The following is an 18090-nucleotide window of genomic DNA, read 5'->3' as shown; positions in this document are numbered from 1 at the left end:
ATAATATAAAAATAAAAGGCACATTTTATATTGTGCCCTGAAATCAGCGGCTGGGGCACTCGGACTGAATTGCCGCGGACGAGAAGGCTGGCTGCTCTGTCACCCGTTGGCAGCTGAACTGCGAACGGGGCCGCAGACCGATTGATCCTGAACCGCTGAACCACTGAACCGCTGAAACCCTGTCAACCCTGAACCGCTGAAAGCAACGCCAGCGTAAGCGGCCCCGCTCGACCGGCGGCCGCTGTCACGCTTTCTAGACGATATGCATGCAACAGCTAATCACATATTTCTGAGATCTTCAGGAACAAGGAACGCAGCTTTGGTATTTTTGCTTTACACATTTAGATTATTTTCAAACAGTCTGGTTGACCTAGGCGATTTTCCTACTATTGCGGTTTGAGCAAAGTATATCTTTACTTACGTAATTGACAAGGAAAATGGACCATTTGCGAGTTGCGAAAAAAAACCTGCACAACGGTGGCCCAGATCTCGGCGATCCCACGTTAGGGACGCAAGACCAATGCATTTTTGTCTGAGGACGGGACGGACAATCGAATCGCCCAAAATGTGCATCGGTCTGATCAGTCTGAGACGCGCTCTTCAAAGCGCACCAGAAATCCGCCCATTCTGGGACGTTTTTAAGACTGATGTCAGGTCTCCGCAGTCAGGGCAGGTACGACATCAGAGAGCAAACTGCGTGATACAGCTGAACGCGCCCCCTTCTAGGCAATCGCATTCGTGTTCAACCGATAAGTGCGCCGGTAATTGGCCTACAAAAGGCCAATATCCTTTCTTGCGTTTGCAATAACCGGTTTGCAATACAGTACGCTGCGGCTCAATCTGAGATAGGCTAGACCCATTCTTAAACAACCACGGAGACATATTCTTAGAAATCAGGGGGGTTTATTCCTTAAAAACTGAGGAGGTCCATTTCTAAGAAACTAATTGAGCTCATTCCTAAATTCCCAAATGGGTCCATTCCAAAGTATTTGGAAGGCCCATTCCTAAAAACCTAAGGAGGTCCATTTCTTATTCTAACGAGGCCACTCCTGAAAAATAAGGGAAGCCCACTCAAGTCCATTAAAACCAATATCCAAATAAGATATTTTGCTTTCCCAACGCTTTGTCACAATCACCAAATTCGCCAATTAATACTAATTCATTGATTTTCCCGGCCGAAAATGAGGCCTGGCCAGAAGAAAGGCTAGTCAATTAACGAGCAGTGTGATTTGTAACCCTGACTCGAGATCGCCACGTCGGCCAGCCATTGCGTTCTGAACTCCAATGAACGGTGGACTTTCCATCATTGGTGAGGTAAGTGGCTGAATGATATAAGGTTCTGGCATCGTCCACATGCTGTTAATCTATAATTCCCATGTCAAAGTCGCGTTACAGTCAGCTCACTTGTCCCACGCCACACGAGCCGTCATGCTATTCTGTCATGCGTAAATCGCATTTCACGAGCATAGGGACCAAGAGAAACATTCACCGCTGCATGAAAACTGTACTGCCTCAGCTTGGGTGCAGCTTGAGTGCCAGGAGTTGGTGAGTACCAGGAGCCTGTCCTGACACGGCGGTACGCCTGACGCCGCCCGCCATCCGCTGGCTTCTGGGGGGCGGGGAGGGGGAGAGCGCCCCGGCGGTGCACACCGCACGCCGCGGCCGCCCCAGCCGCCGTCACCCCCGCCATCCGCCGGCCTCTGGGCGGCGGGGAGGGGGAGAGCGCCCCGGCGGTGCACACCGTACGCCGCGGCCGCTCCAGCCGCCGTCACCGACATGACGGATCGCCCGTCCCGGCCGCTGCAGCCGCCAGCTCCGGCCCCAGAAGCGGGCCTCCCCCGGGGCCGGCCTCGCACCACTTTTGTTTAAGTCGGGACCCTGCGCAAAGGTTAGCCTCTTAAGGTTGATTGGATTGGTCGGGGCGGCGCTGAGAGCGATGTTCCGCATCACTGGCGTGCTGCCCCGACGACTGACCGCTGTCTAGGGCTCTCCCCGTGCTTGGCGGTTGGCGGGCGTGACTTCCACGAGCGGCCACAGTCTAGGGCTGTCCCAAGGCTTGGCGGTTGGTGGACATGACCCCGACGAGTGGCCGCTGTGAAGGGCCCTCCCATTGTTTGTTGACTGGTGGGCGTGATCCCGCATTGTCCCTGTTGCATGGATCTGCAATATGTCTACGCAAAGCATAATTCTGCCGGACAAATAGATATTAGGTGGCAACCGATGGTAAGTGGTGTGCAATTTATGATGCACACAATAATCGGAACGCATGCATAATGCTTTCATTTGAATTCAATCCATTTTGTTCCTCACGGGTTCGGCTACCTACCTTAAACTAAGAATTATTTTCAGCGGATCTGACCCTGAGTGTGAGGGCCTGATCAATGACAAAACGAAAATCTTGAAAAATAGAGGATCGAGGCGATCACCAAATAAACCGTCATGATAAATGTCATCAGGAAACGGCGTAATCAGAAGCTCATGAAGGAAAAAATAAAACCTATGTAACAGGGGCAGCGATTTCCTGCGGCGTCAAACGAGAGACGGTGCTTTTCGTTCCTTTGAAGAACGAGCGGTGTAGGCTGTCTTCCGCCCATTCTTGTAGAATTTAACCGAAATCCAAAGTGTAACGTTCGTTAATTCTCACGTATCGCGCTACCCGTCACATTCGCCGAACGCTGACATGTTAGCCGCTATTTTTGGTTGCCGCAGGTCTCGTGATTACGCTTGTGTCGCTTGAGTACCAGAGTTCCGGCGCCGTTTGGGCCGAATCATGAAAACTTGTGTACAGATTCGGCTGAGGCTGCATCGAATTTCGCTGCACGATTTCCGCGCTCGCACAAAAACAAGATTGGCCGTATAATACTAGCTTTCCCCACGCGAACGCGCTATCCACCAGTATGACCGTGGCCACCAATGGGCTGGTGAGGTTCGGATCCCAGTACCTTTGGGCAGGTTAAAATATTTGCGTTTTGACCATTAAAGTGGCATCGTAACAGAACTGAGCCCCAGCAACGTTTAAGGCGTGATTACGCCAAAGCTTACAACCGAAAGCCTCAGCGTCTTCCAATTTCGACGTTGTTTACCTTTCGATGTAGAACCGCCGGAGGACGCTACTGAGCTACAAGACGCGAGCCGGACAGTTTAACTAAAGTAAGTTTAACGTTTCTAACAAGAGTGGCTGGGTGGAGAAGAGGATCAGGCCATCAAATGTTCTACCTTTGCGCGACACGCCCATTCCCCATGAGCGATCACTTGACTGGTGTACTTTGCTGATCCTTTTAATAATGCCTGTGTTGTCAAGTGTTTCTACATGTATTTTGCGAAGTACGGCCGAGCGTGCTATCCTTCACACACTACGGTTGTGTAACGTGTTCATGGCTATCAACAGCATCTTCGCATGCCCGTTGCTGACATTTCGGGGGTGGATGTGGAGCCATGACATCTGCAGCAGCATGTCGGAAGCTCTCACTGACATTCGGCGGGCTCCGGAGAGGCGATAGTAGAATGCTCGTGCCTGATCCCGAACGCTCTCACTGACATTCAGCGGGCTCCGGAGAGGCGATAGTAGAATGCTCCCGCCTGATCCCGAACGCTCTTACTGGCATTCAGCAGGCTCCGGAGAGGTGATAGTAGAAAGCTCGTGCATGATCCCGAACGCTCTTACTGACATTCGGTGGGCTCTAGAGAGGTGATAATAGCATCCCGGTGCCTAATCTTCAGCGCTCTCACTGACCTCACCGACATTTGGCGGGCTCCAGAGAGGCGATAGCAGCATGCTCGAGTCTGGTCCTTGAATCTAACCTCCCCTGTTGCGGGATACGGCCTCATAAGTTTTGACAGGAGCTGGAAGGCCTCGTCGCCGACAAGCACATGCGAAGGGGCCGTCTCCTCCTGGCAGTGGGCCAGGTCGTGGGATGCGCATTGTTTGGTTCGCAATACACCGGGCCAACTCCAGGGTGCGGCACATGCCGCCGTCGCCCCCACAGCTAGCGCTTCTAAGACGACGAAGGCGAATGGTTGTGCGTGGCATCCAAGGCAGCCATGAGGACGCAGGAGCATTGGTGTTTTTTTAGTGAAAATGTGCTGCCGGCGTTGGACGGACGGCGAGGCTTAACATGCTTGCCATCGATCGCGGCGAGCAGTTTGGGAACTGCCACCGGTGCCGGAAGTCGCCCTCATCCGCGCGCCACGACGCCCCCGTTGGGTTCGGCTGGTGCAGCGGCCCAGCACCTTCACAGTCGCCTATCGCTTGTCGTGGACGTCCGCTTGTGTGGTGGATTCTCCGGGACGGAAGGAAGGGGCCAGCGTGGAAAACTCCGACACGGATGTCAGATACTGGCGCGTCTCTGCGAAGCGTTGGGAAGCGCTGGTGGGCTGACGTAAGTTAGTTTTCTCCTCAGTGATTCGACCTTCATCTAGCGCCAGTAGCAAACCGGAAGCCCCTTTGTTCAGTCGAAAGAATTGCAGACAGCATTGGGGAGGTCACTTAGTCAGAGCTCCAGCGCCAGGTCGCCAACGATATCTAGCTCGCCAGACCTTACCAGCAGCTTGTTCACCCACCAATGTCGGACAAGTGGTTGGCGCCGGTGGTCACCACGATCTGGTCTCGATATTATGGATCACATTATCGAGGCCACAGTAAGATACATAATACCTTGTTCTGGATTCTTCAGCGCCTGTTATATTTCCGCGTTTCCCCCACTAGCAATTTCTGGCGCTGAAATCTATATTCTCGCTTGCCTTTCACATTGAATGTAGGGAAGGGCAATAGCAAGCCGGCTATTATTCACATTCCGTGAGTTTCCAGTCATTTCATTTTATTGAGCGACAGCAGCGAAATTTGGTGGGGATCGACCGCTGCAGCTGTGTTTCTGGCGAGAAAAATTCGTGATTATCCAGAGGCGTGAAAATACGGACTGAATAGCCGGTGTTCCACAACTCCTAGTAGACGGCTCTGTGGTAGAGCGCTTCCTGTTTGATCTTTTACGAAAGTGCAAAGCTTGTTGCCAGCTTCAGTTGCTATTTCGCATGAAATAATCTTCCAAAAGGCCATGTTAGGAACAACTGGTTTGAACACGTGACTATATCTGAGAGCAAAATTGACCGTTGGCGTTCAAGTATCCTGCTTATTGTACCCTTCAGGTGCACCAAAGGCTTGTCAGATTGGTCATGAAAACGTATTTGATGCTCATAATTACGTGTGCAGTCCTGGTATAAAATTGGTGAAGCATCTGTGGCAACGGATACGAGAACGCCCTCTTTTCACGGGCACACAACCGGTTACTTCCCCAATTATTTCGCGGGTAATGTGTTCGTGCTCAGTCGTTTCGCGTCCTTTCACTTTCTAGACCAAGATCAACCATAAACTGGTCTCAAATGTACATGTGCAATCGCATAACGCTCTGGTTGCTTCAAAGCCCCTTATATGCGAGGACTGGCAGAATTTGCAGCTAAATAAGAACGTATGTACCTTTTCGAATATTTGCGCAATGACAAGGGTATTACCACCCCAGTGGCGTACACTCATTCACGGCAAATCATGTATTGTGTTCCCGTAACTGGAAGGTCACCGCGAGCGAAGACTCTGTCGTAGTCACGACCAATATTGTACCACCGGTTTCATTATGAGGGTTATTACATCCGTCGGCAACGCCCGTGATTGTGTGCGGCGGGTCAAAAATTATCGGCAGCGCTGGTAAGATGCGATAACTTACCGACCCTGACGCAAAAACTAATGTCGCCACGTGCTGATATACGTGTATATACATATATACATATGTATATATATATATGTATATATATACATATATGTATATATATATATATATATATATATATCTCATGCCACGAATTGTCAGTCCGAAAATGTGGCGTCCTTTCGCCTATTCAAAGGAATATGCATGCCATAACTAGTTATAATCTATGCCGACTTGATGTCGATATTTACCATGCATGTGTGGGATTGTTCAAGACTGACACACTTTCCAAGAGAGTTTCGGTCAAATAGCGTCTCTATGCACTGCTCATCATATACTAATTGTCAACACGCATTTTAATACTTGAGGATTGACCTATAAATTGGAGCCCTTGCTTTCAGGTCCTCCCGCTTTCTTTGATGCGTAACCACCAGTGATGTTTTGTTTCGCTTGTACCGCAGATCCCCCATTTTGGAGCTATGGGGTAAACAAAAATGCAACTCGTAATTTGCTTGCCTTTTTTAACTCTCCTTGATCTTTGAACCTCTCTGTCATGCCTTTTCAGGCAGCGCATCCATTCAACATACTTAATCTTTTTTCATCTTTTGGGAGCATCTTTTGAACTGCAAAAACGCATTGGCAGGTGACCTTGGGAAGCCCGAAGGTCTCATATTCCGGTCTAAGGGCGTCTTTGTGAGTCTAAGGGGGCATTTTTAGGCACATTTTCAGGTTGCGGATATATTTTTTGGATGCAATGTCAATGTTTATGACCGTCTTTTCTATGTGGGGGCGTGCTGTGAGGGCTAACGGGTGTATTTTTAGACCTGTGGAACGTTGGTTAAGGTCAACTAGACTTTTCTGACCTACAACGTACCTTCAGCCTTCAAATAGCCCCCTTCTACCAGGTCTGGTGCACTTTTCAGACCACGGCCTGTTTTATCATGTGCCATGGTTGCATTGTTAGGTCTTTTAGCATATTTTCTGTCCTTGAGGGCGTGTTCACAGTCCTGAGGACGACATGTTAGACCGGTTGGATATAATTTCGGGCTTATGAGGCGTCCGAAAATGACCTGGGACTCAACCGGAAACTTCAACCTGAGTTCCAGGCCGCATTGTACGTGCACGAGACGCTGCTGGCAGCATATGAAGGCAACAAGTGTTTAAGTGATGGTCAATATGGTGCACTCAGTATCGCATCGGTCAGCAATCGTTCATTGTCATTACTCCCCTTCAATCGACCGCACCCAGGCCCATTAAGGCGTGGCGCTTACCTGCTGCGCCAAAGTTTAGTTCAAACTGTAAGAGAAGTTCTCAGTAGCAGGTATTTTACCAGCAAACTGTGTTTGAGGGTCGGCAGCCAGTATTTAGAATCCAAATAACTGAAACTGCTTGAATGGATGGCGGTGTGGAGATCTTCAACAACGTATTTAATATCTTAAAAATACACGACGGAGACACGTTATGTCGGGTTTAAATGACGGCTGTCTTTTTTAAAAAACCTCACTAAATAATGTGAAGCGATTAAAATAGTGTCTTAGATAAGCCGGCAGGAAAAACCATGCTAGCAGCAACCGCCCACAATTGAGCGTTTAGTCATCAGCCGCTTTTTGGACTCTGTACCAAATCTGTAATCTGCGGTCACAGCGCTAACGTAAAAACTGACAGCAGTTTGAGAATTTGTTACTCGTTCGGGTCTCACATGACAATTACATCTTTACCCAGCCCCATATGTCACTTACTTATAAAGTGCAGCTCCACGTGTGGATGGACGGATGATTTCAACTGCCTTCCAGGTGCTATGCATCCCAGATGCGTTTTCTGACTTTGTTTATAACATTGTGACCCATGTCCAATAACCCATCAAACTGCATGCAGTTGCGTATATCTCTGTGCGGCTTCTTGTCCTTGTTACGTTCGTTACAAGGTAGTGCAGCAATGAGCACGACTGCGTGGTGGAAGCGACTTGTGACAAACTCCGCGGTGGAGTGTTCATCGCATGGTTCGGCAATATTTCCAGCCCTCCATTTTACGACCCGTGCAGCTCTCGATGGCTGACGACCGGCACCCGGCCCGTGCTCCTAGCTCCCGGTGCGGGACCATGTCAGCGATCCCGGAAAACTCCAGATCCTGAGGCAGACTCATAATCTCGCCACTCTTGGGGCCGCGGTCACCAGAGCCGGAAGCTTCCGGGTTCCGGCTGGTAACCGCGGTGGCTGAGCCGTGACACAGACCTGATCCTAAGCGGCTGGGATCGGACGCTCATCCCTTGGTGGCATCGAGCGCTTGGCCCTTGGTGGCATCGGGCGCTTGGCCCTTGGTGGCATCGAGCGCTTGGCCCTTGGTGGCATCGGGCGCTTGGCCCTTGGTGGCATCGGGCGCTTGACCCTTAGTGGCATCGGGCGCCTGGCCCTGGCGGCATCGGGCGCTTGGCCCTTGGTGGCATCGGGCGCTTGGTCCTCGGAGTGGGATCCCACCTCTCCCCTGGCCCGCGCCCGTCGGCTGTGTCCCATGCTGCCGCCACCGTCTCACTGTGCGCAGCGTTGGGCCGGGCGACAGCTGCCGCCCGGGTCTGTTTGACGTCCTTCTCCCCCTCTGCCTCAGATCAATCTGCCCAATCTGACGGCCAACCAGGTGTACGAGATCCGCATCCAGGGAGCGACCGTGTCCCGCCTGGACCGCAACAAGGTCTACAACGGTCAGCAGTCTCTGCCCAGAAAGGTAGGCGCCAATTCAGCTCACGACGGTAGTTTCAGGTCACGGTGGCAGCTTGGGGTCGGGGTGGCAGCTCCATGTCAAGGTGGTAGGCCAAGGACACGGGGAAGGGTCAAGTCAAGATGGTGGCCTCAGGTCACGGAGGTAGGTTGAGGTCACGGCTAGGTGAGGTCGGGAGCCCCGCCCTTGCGGTCCCCTCATGCCAACGCTACATTCTTAGTACATTGGTGTTATCCCCTACAGCCACGCGGGCTGGAAAGGGACTCGTACGGTGAGACTATCAGGGGAAACGTGATCCGGCTAACTAGCAGGCATAGTTATGCAGACGCGTAAACCCTCAGCATGTATGCTATATGCGAATCACCCGGTATGTGCCAGTTCAAGGCAGGAACGGGAATGTCCGCGGCCAGAGTACCAGGCTCTCCAGGATGGTCCCACTCGGTGCCGAAGGTGCAGGGGCGCATGAAGAGCGCCACCTTGGGGGCAGAAACACCGGCTTGAGGGCGGAAGTACCGGCTTTGGGAGCCTAAGTCCAAAAAGGTGTAGTCATTGTCACAAACATATCGAATCTTCCTAACTTCGACCTAAAAAAATGTTGCAAAGCAAACTTCTGAATACCAGGGAAGCTTAACAGGGGTGGCAGTGGAAGTAACCGCAGTAACAGTGGCAGTTTTTCAAACTCATGGTGTGCGATTTGGGGCCTCATTATTGGCGCCCCGTCTTCCTCCTTTCTCGCAGATCGGAGCTTGGCAAGATGAGTTGAATAACGATTGATGGTCATGCATTGCATCATTTACAGCTTAATGGGAGTGTTTCACATTTGTATGGGATTTTGGACTGAAATAGCTATCATGAAGTTGATTTGGTGCAGGTCGCAGAGTTACTCTTCTTAAGACATTAACCCTTCTGGTTTCTGAGCAGCACCACCGCGAAGATGTGCACACTTTTTCTTGCAGACTATTTTAAATTCACTCAGGCAACCATGACCCTATAATGTCATTTAAGCCCCGCCATTCCATTAGCCACGCTGCGATCAAGGCCAATAAAAATGTAATTGTCGAGTCGGTCCAATCTGGAGCACGTGAGCACGGTTTCCATATATGATGGCCAGCCAACTAGCTCTTAATCAATGTTGTGTAACGTGCCATGATGTAATTAAGACAACGACATCTTGAGAAACATGCTTATCAAACAGAAAATTGGGCTGCTCACAGCAGTCTTCTCCACTTAAAAGGATGCCAATATTTAAATATGTACTTATTTGATACATGGAATATATGAACTTATTTCATTACACCTGATGCTTCCTTCAATAATTTTAAATGCGGAGCATTCCCTTCAAGGGAATAAAGCTATTGCCCTGTCTGTCCGATTCTCTCAGAAGTGTGGTGGTGTGGGGAGTAGTTTCGTAAAATGGGTGTAGGTGAAGTAGATATAGAGCATCTGTCGGCCCTGTAACATCACCGCCTTGTGGGGCTCATCCGCCGGTCAGGTTCATTCGGTGTTCGCCGCTTCGCATGAACTCTTGGCCAGTACTACGCCTACGCCAGGGGCGCAGTTTTGCAAATGAGTTGGTGGTGTGGGGGGGGGGGGGGGTCTGCACCCTGGAAATAATGCTGCCACCCCCGTATAGATAGGTCAACAGGCGCGGCGTTTTCTTGGATTTGGCCCACGTTCTTATCAAAAGTTAATGGGCTTGAGCCGAATTTGGGGAGGGGTGATGGAGCCTTCTTCCCCAAATGGACAGGAAACTATTCTCCTGGATAATACAGAATGTACACAGCCAGGAAATTTATGCACGACTTACGATTAAAACACGTGACTTTCTTTGATAACACCAATCCTCACGTTATTCATCAATCGCCAATGATGGAAGCATCGTTCAGGAGGGAGCACCTCATACTTCAAGGCTATTATGCAGAACCAACGGACGTTCTCAAGTGCCCGCCATCCCCTCTTCTGCAGGACTTTTGTCGACGCGGCCCTCTCATCCTCGGCACCGCTGTCCCTCGGCGCTATCGACCCAGATGCTGTTCCATAAGCCGCTCCAGACAACATCTCGTGGCGATATTGTTTTCGCAGCGCTCTTCATCCGTCGCAACAGGGGCGCGTGGGAGCATCTTCCGGCGCTGCAATGTTGCCGCCTTCTGAGGCTCATCTGCCGGGCAGGTTCATTCAACGCGGGCCGAGGGCGTTCGCAGCTCCGTATTAACTCTCGGCCGGCACTACACCGCCTCGTAAATTGCGCGCACCGCCCGCCGTGTCTGCATAGGATCGGGCGCAGCTGGTGGGAGCCGTCCGTTCGATTCCGCCCCGCTTGACGAGCCTAAGGAGCCGCGGTATCCGGCCGGCGCCGCAGCGTGCTTTACGCGTATGGCACTGGCCGGCGCTGGCTGCTCACGGCATCGATCCTCGCGGCCGAGACGCGCCGAAATTGGTTATTTTCGCGCCGGCCGTTGTCTCCAATTAGCGGCTTGATGCGAGTGAGGGAGGGGAGGGGAGGGGGCTGCGGCGTGCCGCCTCGAAACTTGGCTGTGTGGTCACGTGGGGTGGGTGATCCATTCGTGGGCCAACTTCAGGCCGGCCGCTATTGACAGAAGTTCGCCGCCTCACCGCTGGGGGCCGCTCCCCAATACAGGACGGGGCCCGGTGGCAGGTCTGGGTGACGTTTAGAACTAACGCGCACCGGGAAAGTTAGGCTTAATGTGCGCTGGAAGAGTTGCTAATTTGGTCGTTGGAAATGTGTTGTGCCGTTAATGTTTCCTATCCTTGCTCATGATAGTCCCTTCTCTTCCGCGGCATAATTTGTTAATGTCTTATTGTGCTGCTGCATAGCTGCACACGCTTTAGTTGAATCATCTATTGGATTAGCCGACCTTCTTATTATCATGTATGTGCACGTGTAATCCGTTTATGATTGTTTCGCAAACTGGGAACTACCTCTTCTGTTCAGGGTCTGACACGTCTGATTTGGTTTGCATGAATGTCGTCTGGAGTTACAGCTACCTTAGGCACGTGCATCAGACACACCGGACTCTCTTTTCCTATCTCGCCCTTTTCCTTCATCACATCTCCCCTACTTGTGGTGACATTGCCGCCCTGCTGAGGTCTGAGTCTGTGTGAGCTGTGTAAGACCCACAACTCGGGTACACCTCTGTCGTCCGGGCCGTTCAGGTGCGCATGGAGCGTGGCTGTGAGGAGATTCAGCTGTACAGCACGTGGAAGCATCGGCCGCACACTACGCTGGCCGGCTCAGAGGTGACTGGCATCTTCGTCGGCTGCCTGCTCGTCCTCTTCCTCGTCATCACCGCCGTCATCTGGAGGTCAGCGAGCCCACCAAGACTTCGAACTCGCGACCAGCGCATGCGCGGTTTGGGAATGACAGGAAGTAACATATTTATTGTAATTTGAGACGCAAGCGGCCTGATTGGTCAACAATGTCTTGTTCACCCATGCGCACTGTATGGGGAACGTCAAATCACTGGCACTCGGCAATGCTCTCAGAACACGTGACTTTCTGTTGGGACACTGCCACTTATATACATGCATGCCGCATGCATGTATCGCGTGCGGTAGGCATGCGGTTGGTCATGTAATAAGTCATGCGGTAGGTCATGCGGTAGGTCGTGCGGTAGGTGATGCGGTAGGTCATGTGCAAGGCTATGTGGTAGGCCACGCCAACCGCAGGCCACGGCTTACGGTAAAGCTCTTAGCTGTGTTATTATTCGATGAATATAAATTCTAGCCCTTCTCGGACGTCTCGAATGATATATATGATAAGGAAAGGTCACACGGGTTCAGCTATCTCGAGGCTTCCCACGCTTGGCTAATCCCAGCATAACTCGTATTTTGTCGGGACATTATCAACCCTCGCCCGGCGAGGAGTGAGAATCATGTTACTTCCCACGCGATGTTGCTTAGACTGTGGGAAAGGCTAAATGACCACAGCGCCGTGGAGCACAACATTGCTACAATGTTTCATTAATTTCGCACATACACATTTTAACATTGACAATAATGTTGTGGCACTGGCATATCTGATAGAGCTTTCAATGCGTAGTTTTGCGGAAAATGGGATTGCGGCTCATGTAAGGTCACTGAGTGATGCCTCCACCCCACAGACTTACGGGGCCATTTATGCTACCCACATCTTGACATTTTGCCAGTTATTGACACGGGATGATACTTTTACGAGTGCGATGGAAATGTGCTGTCTAACTTATTCATAGATGTTATATGAACTGGCCGATTCCCCGGTGACATAGATCGCTTCGTGCGGGTCAATAGCTTAAAATGAGGTCGGTTTAGACGACTCTTTGCGAAGCTTCTCATTCACTTCATGATTTGCTCCGACAGAGTTTGAAAAGTGGTGTCATTCCCTCTGAAAAGCTTTTTTGTCGCAAATATCGAGTTAGATCTGATTTTGAACGTCACTGGAGGGCCTTAACCTTGGGCCTGATTCACCGCGTTTTGTAGCGTGGCCTGAAAGAGAGGATTGACGCGTGCTTCCTGTCACTCTAAAATAAGAAAGATTAGGCTTAGCGAAAACACCAGTGAAGTGATCTTAACAAGATCTCGGGATTTACAACAGGTTTGATGTTGTTTGACGCCCTTATGCCAGGTCATATGTCAAACTGTTCCGATAATCGCACTCATGCTCATGCTCTACATGTTCTACATGCTCATCTGAACGAGATTATGCCTCTTAGCGACACGGAACCTAATCGGACATATTTCTCGATCAATTGTAAGTACAATGGCATATATCTTTATATCTTTTGAGCATATGTTTATAAAGTATGGTGGGTTAACGTAGCAATGTCAGCCGGCCGCGAACTGTTCGTGGAATCATCAGCCCTCTTCCGCCGCTCGCGCACCGCCCGTCGATCGCCGTGCAGTGTTCCTGAAAAATAGCGCCGCCGCTCTAAAACCAGGTGCTAGACACATGTTTTTGTTGTCAAAACATGCCCAGTAGATGACCTAGAAGCTAACAAAAATTTGGGCGTGATCGCGCGACAGGCCAGAGAAGTATGTTCAGAAGATCTTAGCGTGGGGGGGCATATCATTAGCCCGCTATCAGCGAGAGGGTTAATGAATAAAACCAGACTTCGTCGCGTTTTCCCGACACCGGACACTTGGATCTCCAACTTCCATACGTCGCATGAGGTAAAAAAGATAACGTTGTGAAGGTCTTGTCAAGTCATGAAGCATGCACACCAAATTTTTGACCGCAGGTCAGATGTGAGGTCACCAAGGATCACGAAAAAACGGTCATTCTGATAGATCCAGTTAAAACATGTGGTGATAGGTCAAAAAGAATACTGGTGGCACAAAAGTAAGCGTTAGCGTTGTAGGGAGTCAACTGTGACCATATTGTTTCTCACCAGGGTTACGTCAGGTCAGGACACCGTTCAAAATTGTCTACCATTAGCGTACAAGAATGACGCTTCATATTTTTCCCAATGCGTTTCTGACTAAGTGTATCTTATTAAATGTAGCTGTGGGCAAAAGCATCCGAGACACAAAAATAAAATTTCAGGCTGACCTAGAGCTCAGCTGAGGTTAACTTAGGTCAAAGTCACGAAACATTCAAATGAAACCATGAAGTGTTGACTGGTTGTAAGTGATTAGTGCAATGATTTTCAGTGGTCATAAATTTGTGTTGTATATCTACAGATTCTTAACATCGCACAGCTCTTTCATACATTATTAACAGTCCCTTCAACGCAGGCAATACGTATCCAACAACCTGAGAAAAGGCACGTTGGGATATTAAATTATACGTCACCAGCTTCACAAGCACGATAGAGAGGTAGTTCCACGCGTCGTACTCGTCCATCTGGCCTCTTCGCTACTGAAAGCAGGGGTCGTTGACCTTTGGATGACCTCATGTGACCTTACATGTGATCAAGGTCATGTGCTAACCGGGTCTAAGTGACCGATATGATGTTTTTTTTTCTGTGGAGTGCGCTCTTTGCGCTCGCTCAACATCCCGCGTTATCTCGCAGCCGAGAAGCACGGTCAAGACTCCGTGACCGTGTTTTGTTGTGATTACTCGTGTGTTGTGATCAATTGATATCAGTTGTCGTGACTGCTTGGAGATATTTATCTTTACGATTTACCTTTAGAACCTATCACAAATTGACGAACAAATTAGGGACTTGTCCACCAGCAGGACTTGTCCAACATCACAGCAGGAGATCCGCAGACAGTAATCCAAGCGCTTCGTGAAGCACCGTCCCAGCAAATTACATTGCACGTGATTGTTGATTCCTGCGAAACACTGCCTGACCCGTTTTGTTTCCAGCCGTGATATGAGATCAGTTCAGTTACACAGGGACAGCAAGGAATGAAACCGAACCGTTCATTGTGTTTTGACCATTAAGAACGTGTCTGGCTCCATGCCGCATCACGCAGTGTGGTCATAAGGCACAGGCATCTTTCGTGGACTGCGAACTGTACCTCGCCAAACCAGGGGGCTTTTAGGGACAGAAGTGACTGAAAGTTATTTTCAAATGATTCCATTCGTGTCCTACGACCCAGAACTATCGATCGCTACTTTAACAAGTAAATCACTCCTGTTCTCGAGATTATGTGAGGTGCAATAACCCCACCCTGCCTCCCCGGCTCGGGTAACTGGCATTCATCCAGCGCCTCCGGCGGTGAAGCTAATCAATACTAAAGCGAAAATCCGTTCGGTGCTGTTTGCAGAGATACAGCGAGAGACAGAGCGCACTGAGGCACCCAAGGCCACAGCCGTAGTGACGTACTATTTTGTTGAACCATCACCTCGCTGCGACACTTCGCTCATGAGTAATTACGCCCTGGTTAAGCCATTTGCACCCCGCTCCTGCCGGCGAGGCCATCACAGCTCCCATCTGCGTGCGCAGTTTGTGTAATTTATGGCGGGCTGCCAACTATTTGCAGCCCGGCACCGGCGAATAATAGCTTGATGAATTCTCAAAGGCCGCCAAGCCGCTCAGGAAGTCAGCATGTTGCGCGCCAGGCACCACCCTCACGCGCTTTCGACCAAGAAAGGAGGAAGGGATGTTGAAGCTGTTTTGTCGCTGAAGAGCGTGAGAAACATCAACTAAATCACGGAATTAGGACAGGTCGTGGGCTGTGATTGCAGGTCATAACAGCGCTATCACATTAAGACAGACACATGCCAGTTTTTGCGGCAGTTTAAAATCTTTTGGCAATTACATAATTAACAAGGAAGCGGTCATCACTTCCAGCCTAGGGATGCCTGCGCTATACCCGTTGAAAACAGGATGTTGAAAGTAATTCCACTTCCTTATCTTTCTTCAACGCACATGTTAGCGGTGCTAAAACGAATGCGATGCTTTACCTTTCAGAACGTTTAAATCCAAGATGACTTCCCCTCCCCTCCTCGAGTGCCGTCGTTCCATCCCCTTTTTCCGAAATGACCACTAGCACCATTTTCCTGTTCGCCACTAACGCTGCATCAGCGGCGGCACCAGCGGTGGCTGCAGCGGTGGCCGCAGCGGCGGGCCGCTAGTACCGCCACCGGCAGGCAGGACCTGACCTGGGCGGGCGCACCGGCGGCCGGCCGGCGGGCCTGACCTAGCCGGGCGGCGCCGCCGGCCGGCCGGGCGTCTCCGGCCGGCGGCCGCCCACTTCGCCGGCCGGGGCCGCCGGTGTCGCCTAACTGTGACCTGCCATCGGCCCGCGGCTGACCATCCATTCCGGCCGGCCGCCAGAGCGACGCCCATAAAAACACGTCAGCGCAAACGCCGCTCACGGCCGCGCGGAGAGCGATGGCCCGGGCCAGCCGCGGCTGCCCGAGCGGCGCTGCAAAGCTCGAAAGGCGAACGATTTAGCGCATGAGCGACGTCGAATCAGAAACGGGCTTTTGATGCGAGTGGAGAGAGCATGGCCTTGGTATGTATAGCATTGTGTTTCCGACAACGACTTGCCCTGACAAAGACTCGCCCCGAGCACGTATTCACAGACGTGCCGCGCTCTGAATTCTGCGTAAATGAAAACCTGTTGACTTGTTGAAGGCCTGAAGTACTTAATTTTGGTATCGAGATGGAGCCTTTTCAGAATAAGGGGACGTGCAACATGGTTAATGTTAATTGTTTTAAATATTTGCATTTAGCGGTTCTAAAGAAATTAGGGGATGAAATCAAGGTTTTATAGAAAAACGATAGCCAAAAGTTAAATTCACGTCTTATAAATTGGAGCCCAGAGCATAGTAGCAGAGCAGGAAGGTTCGAGCCTCCCTAGAAGACTGGGAGGTTCTAACCATCCCATGGTATACATAGCCAGCAACATAGCACAGTACATACGTCGGAGTTTGACACGGCAAGCTCGTTGGCTACCTCCGTCGGGGCTGTAACGCCCGGGTATGGCAACTGACGCCGCAGACCGACGCGCGTACCCCTGCAGAGCAACACGACCGTCTCTGTTGGCTGGGGGCCCGGCCCGGCCCGGCCCGTGCCATGTCCGGCCCCGGCCGTCCGCGCGGCGTTAATTTACGGCCGGCCGCGGCGCCGGCCGTTAGCGGCTGATGGCGGCGGCGCCGGCGCGACACGGCCAGCCGCATCGGCGGCCGCTGTCGGCGCCGGCAACGACCGGCCGAGTGCGGCTCGTACGGCGACCCCGGCCCGGCCCCGGCTCTCCGACTCACCGCCCTGGCCCGGCCCCGGCCCCCGCCCCCGCCCCACGGCTCGCCGCCCTGGCCCCAGCCCGCAGCTCACCGCCCCGGCCCCGGTCCCTTGGCTCATCGCCCCGGCCCCGGTACCGCGACTCACCGTCCCGGCCCCGGTCCCTTGGCTCACTGCCCAGGCCCCGGTTCCTTGGCTCATCGCCCCGGCCCCGGTCCCGCTGTTCACCGTCCCGGCCCCGGTCCCTTGGCTCACTGCCCAGGCCCCGGTCCCTTGGCTCATCGCCCCGGCCCCGGTCCCGCTGTTCACCGTCCCGGCCCCGGTCCCGGTTCCTTGGCTCATCGCCCCGGCCCCGGTCCCGCTGTTCACCGTCCCGGCCCCGGTCCCGCGGCTCATCGTCCCGGCCCCGGCCCCACGGCTCACCGCTCTGGTCCCGGGCCCGCAGCGCACTGTCCTGGCCCCGGCCCCGCAGCGCACTGTCCCGGTCCCGGCCCCGCAACGCACTGTCCCGGCCCCGGCCCCGCAGCGCACTGTCCCGGTCCCGGCCCCGCAGCGCACTGTCCTGGCCCCGGCCCCGCAGCTCACTGTCCCGGCCCCGGCCCCGCAGCTCACTGTCCCGGCCCCGGCCCCGCAGCGCACTGTCCCGGCCCCGGCGCCGCCTGAAGCTTTGGTCGACCGCCGGACCGTGAAGAGCTCACCAGCGAGGCCGTGCTAAGCAGGGCTTTCTGGAGCCGCGAGCGACAGAAAGACCACTCTGCAGCCGGCGTTGTGACCGGAGGCGGGCTCGGGTGAGCGCCGCCAGTTGTTGCCAGCTGCTCTGCAGCCGGCGCTGTGACCGGAGGCGGGCTCGGGTGAGCGCCACCAGTTGTTGCCAGCCGCTCTGCAGCCGGCGCTGTGACCGGACGCGGGCTCGGGTGAGCGCCGCCAGTTGTTGCCAGCCTCTCTGCAGCCGGCGCTGTGACCGGACGCGGGCTCGGGTGAGCGCCGCCAGTTGTTGCCAGCCGCTTTGCAGCCGGCGCTGTGACCGGAGGCGGGCTCGGGAAAGCTCC

At 52.7% G+C, this 18090-nt stretch overlaps 1 protein-coding gene across 1 annotated transcript in view; it reads left to right on the top strand.

Annotated features, from left to right (window-relative positions):
• The window catches only part of LOC119108185 (tyrosine-protein phosphatase 99A), a 66189-nt gene that overhangs the window by 28887 nt on the left and 19212 nt on the right, over positions 1-18090 (top strand). Inside the window, exons 10-11 of the mRNA XM_037231762.1 lie at positions 8298-8414; positions 11583-11731. Coding sequence (XP_037087657.1) covers positions 8298-8414; positions 11583-11731 — 266 coding nt within the window. The remainder of the gene's footprint in view (positions 1-8297; positions 8415-11582; positions 11732-18090) is intronic.

The sequence above is a fragment of the Pollicipes pollicipes genome, unplaced genomic scaffold (assembly GCF_011947565.3).
Source record: "Pollicipes pollicipes isolate AB1234 unplaced genomic scaffold, Ppol_2.1 Scaffold_6686;HRSCAF=7923_pilon_pilon_pilon, whole genome shotgun sequence".
Taxonomy (NCBI): domain Eukaryota; kingdom Metazoa; phylum Arthropoda; class Thecostraca; order Pollicipedomorpha; family Pollicipedidae; genus Pollicipes; species Pollicipes pollicipes.
This window is presented reverse-complemented; position numbering and strand designations above follow the sequence as displayed.